Raw genomic sequence first — 7,992 nt, 5'->3', positions numbered from 1 at the left:
AATTAAATTACGTAACGCCGTTACATGCAACTAGTTACTCCCCAACACTGCCTATAACCCTGTTTACAGAAAAACAGCAGCTTTTTTATTACTCAGTGTCATCTTCATGTTTATTCCTGTTAATGAACAGATATGTTGATAATTATATTCTTGTGTTCAGAATGCAATCAGTTTGCAACACTTCTCCTGCCAGTTCAGAAGTGGCCATGGCAGACATTCGCAGCAGATGAGCTGAGATCCAGTGTCTGGCAGCGATTTACTGCTATATAACTATGAGCCTGATGGGAAAGACAGCTTTGCAAGATTTGAGAGACCTGCTGTATGTAGCCAAAGCTGTTTCAAAGCTGTCTCGTAACTCCGCATTGCACGTTTTCAGTGCTACTTTTCTACACATAACGCCATCCTCAACTTTCCACGTGACTTTGAGTGAGGTTAGTTATAGACTTGAATAGCCTGAGATTGAACGAGGTGGCCCATCACTTTGCTGTCCGTGTAGCCATCACTTTCGCCCAAAGTGGTTTCTTCTTTGTAAGTCTACTGTGTGAGGCCTTTAAACTGCTGGCTTTGCTTCCAAAGCTCAGATTGCAGGTTTCCTCCACATAGTCTTTTTTTAACAACATAAATTACTGCCAAAATGATGTTTTATTCCTGCTGATGGCTGGTGAAAAACAACAGAGCACTTTCATTTTCCGTTTCATTAAGATACATTTACAAGCTTACATTTAAACAGTCCTGGTTATAATATAATAAACTATTCCTATTAAATTGTATGTTATGCCTGACTAAATTTAATTGGCTTTATTATAGAAAACCTTAAGGGTCAATTCATCTATCTATCTATCTATCTATCATTCAAACTTTCATTTGTTCTATCATTCTATCGATCGTTCTATTATTTTATCGTTTTATCAGTACGATTTTCAGTAGTCTTTAGGACACAGACTCATTGTGATGCTGGCAGTGACCATGTGTCTTCTCTGCTGAATATTATGGTTGGAGAAGGATCTCTTGGCCGTGTGGTAAGCTCTGTCTCTGGAGGTGGAAGTCTACCTGTGTTTCTCCCTGATCCCATTGTTTGAAGTGCTGCACAATGTCTCATCAAATGAATCTCAGAAGAAAACTCTCAACCCTTTGATGCTATGGAGTACACTTAATAAGGATATATGTCTGGGGACTGTGTAGTGGCATCTTCCTGGTACAGTCAGAACCCTATACTGAATAATAACCAAAAGTCATAACACCGATTTCTGCAAGTTTTGCTTTGTCTATATCATGTTTAGTAACTAGATTTTTACAGTTTTTCTCAATCGCTTTGGCATATTTTTCAGGAGCATTTAACATTCTCTAATTGTCACAACTGTTTCCTGGAACATCAGAACTCTATTGTTGGCCTGCATAATGTAGTATCTCACCCAAAACATAAGGGGTCATATGATGAGATTTCAAGTTTTCCTTTCTCTTTGGAGTGTTACAAGCTGTTCGTGAATAGATAAGATCCCTAAAGTTGCAAAGACTAAAGTCTCAAACCCAAAGAGATATTCTTTATAAAAGTTAAGACTCGTCCACGCCCTCCTAAAATGCCTCATTTAAACACGCCCCCACATGTCTACGTCAAGCGCGCACTTCTGTTGTGTGATCTTTATTGATGTTCGCTCACTTAGCACGCATCATTTTGATTAAAACTAAATCGTAAATAATAAGAAAAAATAAGACAATTTATAGGGGCACTCACTATAAACGTCATTTATTTTCACCCTTAAGCATACACGACATATTTTATTACCATTTTCTAAACTATAGCGAATAAACTGTGATAATGTGTGAAATGTTGAAGGTGTCTAAATAAATTTTGGTTTGACTGTATCTATTTGATAAATGAAGTTAACCAACTAACATTATACATACTCTTGGTTTCTGTACCCAATATTTAAAAAATGTACAAATGCAATGAAAATATTGGTATCGGTACTCGGTATCGGCAAGTACCAAAAATAAAAGTATCAGTATCGGGCGAGTACTGGAAAAAGTGGTATCGGTGCATCCCTAATTTAGGCTCAAGTTTGAGCTCCGCTGATAATACATTCACACTGTATGGTAAGGTCATATGCCTGAGTGAGTCAGTAACTGAGTGCTTACTTGGGGAATCTCAATCACTTCATGTGTGCACCCTCTTGATTTGATGAATATTTTGTCCTTATAAAATTCTCATAATCCTTTACATCTGTCTGCATTATATGGTGAGCTGCACCGCCACTAAGCATGTCTGTAAAAAAAACGTAATTCCTTAATCCAGAGCAGTTGACTCATCAGAGTTTGAAATAAACCTCTCGCAGCTTCCAAGCCTGCACAAAGAAGAATGGATATTCATCAACAGAAATCCACCATTGCTGATAATCACCCTTAGAATTCAGTGAGAATTTCATGTGGATTGTGCCTCAGAATAGTTATAACCCAAACACAAGTAGTGAAAACACAATTTCTTGTGCTATTGTTTGGGTAGACTCGGCTGTGCAGGGTCCAGGGAATTAAGTTGGACACAGTCAGATGCTTGGAATACAGATAGCTTAACCAAAACTTTAAAGCCTAAGACAGCAGGGTTTTCCACAGAATAAGGCACCTAATCTAAAATGCATCATGGGATGCAGCACCATTGTTATCCTGTCCACTTCGCCTGCCTCCTTCCATAAGCTATTGCTCTCGCAAAATAGAAATTGCACTCAGTGTACTTGAGGTTAGATATCTGCAAAGGGAATTTCGACTTGTTTGTACGGAGCTAAATATATATGCCCATGCATTTTATACTAAGCAGTGGTAATGCAGTTTTTTTTTAGGTTTTAGGGTTTTCAGGTTTAAATGAGGTTATTTTTTCTCCTTTAGATACAATGCTTATAGTTATATTAAAAATAAGTGGTTTTGAAAAGCTCATTTTTATTTACTATAGCGTAGATATAGCATTAGGTAACCTCTAAAGCAATACATTTAGCAACATTTCTATTAAATTTACTGCTAGCACATTTAGTGCAGCATAACATATTGCAGTTTCCAGTTCACCATCAATCTCAGGTGATTTTCGTTCACAGATTTTGGATGCTGACCTGGATATGTCCGTACATGAGCCGTTGCTCATTACTGTGAAGCTATATGGTGTAACACTTTTTGCATCCTTTAATCAGATTTCTCTGCTCACAACTTCAGGCATTGCTGGCAATCCGGTGCAGTTCAATGAGAATGGAGATGCCCCAGGCCGTTACGATATCTACCAGTACCAGATTAAGAACAAAACAGCAGAATACAAGACCATCGGCCACTGGACTGACCAACTTTACCTAAATGTAAGTATATTTGGGATCACAAAAAAAAGAAAGGAAAAAAATCTTGTCTTGTTTATTCACCTTCATACCATTCCAAACCTGTATTTTGTTATTATTTTTTTTCCAACACAAAAGTAATAGTAAAAGAATCTTTATATGTTATTCCCAACAACAGTAAACAGTGACTATAGCTTTAAAGCTCCAAAATTTAAAAAATGCACTATAAAAGTGTGTGTCTGTATCTGTGTCTGTATCTGTGTCTGTATCTGTGTCTGTGTCTGTGTCTGTGTCTGTGTCTGTGTCTGTGTGTGTGTGTGTGTGTGTGTGTGTGTGTGTGAATTGTAAGTCTTCTGAATTGCCTTGTGTGACAGACCAAAATTAATGTCATTATAATCTGAAGTTCGAGTCCAGAATTTAAAACCAGCATGTCACATTGTACACAAGTGAGAACCAGTAACGATTTACCATATGTGATGTTAGTACTAGTATTATTAGTATAATAAAAACTTAATTTTGATCTTTTCCTCAAGCATATTGCTTTAGATTATTGCACATAAGTCAAATAGACCACTTTTTTTTTGAGCTTTACAGTTTCTGATCACTTTTTTTGTCATTTTATAACAAGAGCTGCACAATAATTTCTCAAAAACAAAAAAAAAAAACTTCTCTAGTGTTCCACAGGAAAACAAGCAGCATATGGGTTTGGAGCGATGTGAGAGTGAGCAAACAATGACAGAGTTTTCACTTTTTGGTGAACTTGACACATCGCTTATGAAAATGGATTGAAGTATATAGCCTTGAGGAAAACTGCTTAAAATTGCTCCTTTGAGATACCCAAGATTTAATTTAATGAGTCAGTGGATGAGGAAATGAAAACACTAATTTGAGATGTTAAACATTGTTTCATCTTTAGCCGAGATAAATGGTAAATACTGTTTGTTTTTGCAATTCAGATGCGGGCGATGCAGTGGCCAGGTGGAGGGAAGCAGGTGCCGACTTCCATCTGCAGTCAGCCCTGCAAACCTGGATGGCGCAAGAAGATCGTTAAGGGCATTTCCTGCTGCTGGCACTGCGAGCGCTGCGATGGTTACCAGTATCAGCACGACCTCTACACCTGCAAGATGTGCCGCTTTGATTTAAGACCTAACAAGAATCACACAGGCTGCCAGCTCATTCCGATTGTGAAGCTGGAGTGGAGCTCACCCTGGGCAGTCATACCGGTCCTCATTGCTATTCTCGGCATCATGGCCACTCTTTTTGTTGTGGTCACCTTCATTCGGTACAATGACACGCCGATTGTTAAGGCATCCGGACGTGAGCTCAGCTACGTCCTGCTTACGGGAATCTTTTTGTGTTACGCCACCACCTTCCTGATGATCTCGACCCCAGATGTAGGGATCTGTTCGCTGAGGCGAATTTTCCTCGGGCTCGGAATGAGCATCAGCTATGCGGCGCTGCTCACCAAAACCAATCGGATTTATCGGATTTTCGAGCAGGGAAAAATGACAGTGAGCGCGCCACGCTTTATCAGTCCAGCTTCGCAGTTGGTAATCACCTTCAGCTTGATTTCCGTTCAGCTCCTAGGGGTGTGCATCTGGTTCGCAGTGGACCCTTCCCAAGCTCTCATTGACTATGAGGACCAGCGCACGGCAGATCCCGAGATGGCGTGTGGAGTCCTAAAGTGTGACATATCAGACTTGTCGCTCATCTGCCTCCTGGGATACAGCATGTTGCTGATGGTGACGTGCACGGTGTACGCCATCAAGACGCGTGGGGTCCCCGAGACCTTCAACGAGGCCAAGCCCATCGGCTTCACCATGTACACCACTTGCATCATCTGGCTCGCTTTCATCCCCATTTTCTTCGGGACATCGCAGTCAACGGAAAAGGTAAGAGCCGATGAGTGAGTGCAATTCCTCAAGACCTTGCAAATCAAACGTTTTAAAGTAATGAGAGCATTTACTGCCACAGCTTCCGACAAAACATGCCATTCAGCGTGGTCCATTTTCAGCAAAATACAGACCAGCGGGAACAAATTGACTATGTTCATTTGGGCTTCACATCAAGCAGAGCGGTAAAACAATTTATTTCAAAGAGAAAGTGAGAATCATGAGGTGCGCTACAGCGAAGAACTCACATGGTTTCCTTCGAATATTGAAAAGGACATGTGCGGCTGGGAAAACAAAGGCACTCTTTTTTGCCCATCCAGCACTATGCTCTCAAAGATAAAAGAGGCTTTGAAAATAGCAAGGAGATTGAGCATCAGCTTTTTGTAGATGATGTAATCAATTGACAAGCACCAACTGACTTAGAATACCGAGCAAAAAGGCTCTTCATTTTGAGGCCGAATTACATATGCAACTACCCTGGCATTGGCTGCATTACTCATTTCAATTAGAAAACCTGGGACCTTCTGTTTCTGAAGCTTAAGATAAGGGCTTTCTCCTTTTTCAATTTGAGTTTTATTTAATTGGTGTCTCCCTTAGCAAAGCCTTGAACAAGCAATTTCAGCTATTTGAGTATTGTTATACTTGTTGGTAGGGAGCCATTACTGCTTTAAGCTCAGTTTCCCACTGTGCCTTTTTAACCGCTGTTTGAATGACTCATTCAGATATAAGATGGTATGTACTGACTTGTGTAATTGCATGTTGCCTTAGACTATGTTCTGCCTACACCAATCCCTAAGAAACAAATAACTATATCTCTGCTGATCAGAGAAAATCATAACAACGGTAACTATTCCCAGGCACCTGCTTTTTTATCTGCACCTTAAAGGTTTTAATGTACATTTAAAGTATTTTTGGCCAACTAGCTGACATCCTTTCACAGTCATTTTTACAGTCATTTTTCAGTGCAATTTCCTATGAGCAGTCTTTGACCAATTTAGCAATTAGTGGTGAACATTTGAGTGATCGCATTGCAATCGGTCTCATTTGTATCTTGGAATAGTCTTTTCACGATTGGATAGTTATATGATGAGTAAAAAAGCATGAAGGAATGAAGTTATGAAATTAAAAATGTGTCTGGTTCCGTTGAGCACTTGAATGAATGGCATCCTTAAATCCGAGAACTTAGTTTTATGTCAGAAGATATTAATTCGGTGTGCTGTTGAAATTACTTAAATGTTTTTGGACCTTTCAAATCGTATTGTTATGGTTTACATTTTAAAGCAAATGAGCAAATACTCTACTACAGACCTGATCTAGAGGCTAATCCAGTATTGTACTGGCCATTTAGTTTCCCAGCATGCACTGCAGCATGAATAAATTAAACGTTTACATTTTTTTTTTTTTTACAGTTTGCTGGTTTATTTTGTTTTTGTTGCAGTAGAACAACAAGTGATGTTGTTTAATTGCAATCCAATATGATAATGTAGTTACCAAAGAAAATATACAGTATATAATCAGGGCTTGATGTTAATTCTGCTCTGTACATCACAGGACTGACAAACAGTTTTAGCAATTAGTTTTGCACAGAAAATAAAGCATGCATCATATGACAAAATCCCACCACTGTGTGCACAACAAACAGTGTTTTCAGAGGGGAATTAACATATCAAAACAAGAGCACCTCACAATCATCCAGGCTGGCAAGCACAATAAAGCCTGGCGAGTCAGAGATGACATGTCTTTTTAGAGCAATTAAATTCCTCACTTCCTCCTAGCCTGTGATTTACCTTATCTCTCTGCCTGTGCACTTGTCACACGATTTCTGCCAGACACCTCATCAGCATGCCGGCTCCATCAGTTGTTTGTCATCTTATGTCAAAGTGAATAATGAATGTCTTTGGAGGCTTTCTGGAGCATTTGAATGTGGGCAGCTGGTCTAGTCCCTGCTGAATTTGATCAGCCTGTCAAATGATTAATCGGGAGGTCATCTTATTGTGGTTTAACCAAAATATTTTCAAATGAGCTAGTCTGGCAGGTAGGCCTCATTGTGGTCTAAGGGCTTTAGCATGCTTCCTTCCTGGATTTTAGAAGGATCCAGATGGATTTTTGATTGCTTTGTTGAGTAAACTTGAATGCATGCCCAAAATCTGACCATTGATAAAAACCTGTCTGTCTAAAATAAAACAGATTAGTTCAAAAGAGAAACACGATCATTTTCTGCATCTTAAAAATTTAAGTGTGGATTATAATAGATAAAAAGCAATCAAATGAATGCAATTAAGCAGCTTTTTCATCCTTAATATATTAAGTGCTGGCAAAAAGTGTACACTCTGTGACAAAATGGAAACCAAGTGCATCCAAAAATTCTGTCATTAGTCATTTTTCCATTTATTTTTTTTCTTTCTTTGTTTTAATTTGTCTATTCAAATTTTCAGTTTTAATGGTTAAATCGAAAGTTAGTAATCAAAAGTAGGTGTAATTAATTGAAATAATGAAACGTATAAACGATTTATTATATTATTGGAGTATGTTTTACAAGAAAATATTATTTCAGGCTTTCTGCTTTAAAATTTCACATTTAATTCAATGTGTTTTTGCTGATTCTTTATAATTATATGTATTTATTATAAATATTATAAATATAATTACTTATATATTTACATAAAGAGTCCTATTAATTATGTTTTATTTTATCCCAGATTGTTTTATTTTTTAATTAATTAACAAAATTAAATAAAAATAAGCTGTTCCTTTGACTTTTCACCCAAGCATATATATATATATATATATAT

General features: G+C 38.1%; 1 protein-coding gene across 1 annotated transcript in view; it reads left to right on the top strand.

Annotated features, from left to right (window-relative positions):
* The first annotated feature begins 989 nt into the window (after positions 1-989).
* The window catches only part of LOC107678149 (metabotropic glutamate receptor 4-like), a 26,006-nt gene continuing 19,003 nt past the window's right edge, over positions 990-7,992 (top strand). Inside the window, exons 1-3 of the mRNA XM_016473319.1 lie at positions 990-1,019; positions 3,174-3,332; positions 4,265-5,200. Coding sequence (XP_016328805.1) covers positions 990-1,019; positions 3,174-3,332; positions 4,265-5,200 — 1,125 coding nt within the window. The remainder of the gene's footprint in view (positions 1,020-3,173; positions 3,333-4,264; positions 5,201-7,992) is intronic.

The sequence above is a fragment of the Sinocyclocheilus anshuiensis genome, unplaced genomic scaffold (genome assembly GCF_001515605.1).
Source record: "Sinocyclocheilus anshuiensis isolate Anshui unplaced genomic scaffold, SAMN03320099.WGS_v1.1 scaffold1776, whole genome shotgun sequence".
Taxonomy (NCBI): domain Eukaryota; kingdom Metazoa; phylum Chordata; class Actinopteri; order Cypriniformes; family Cyprinidae; genus Sinocyclocheilus; species Sinocyclocheilus anshuiensis.
Note: the sequence above shows the minus strand (reverse complement) of the source record. Positions and strands in the feature narration are given on the sequence as shown.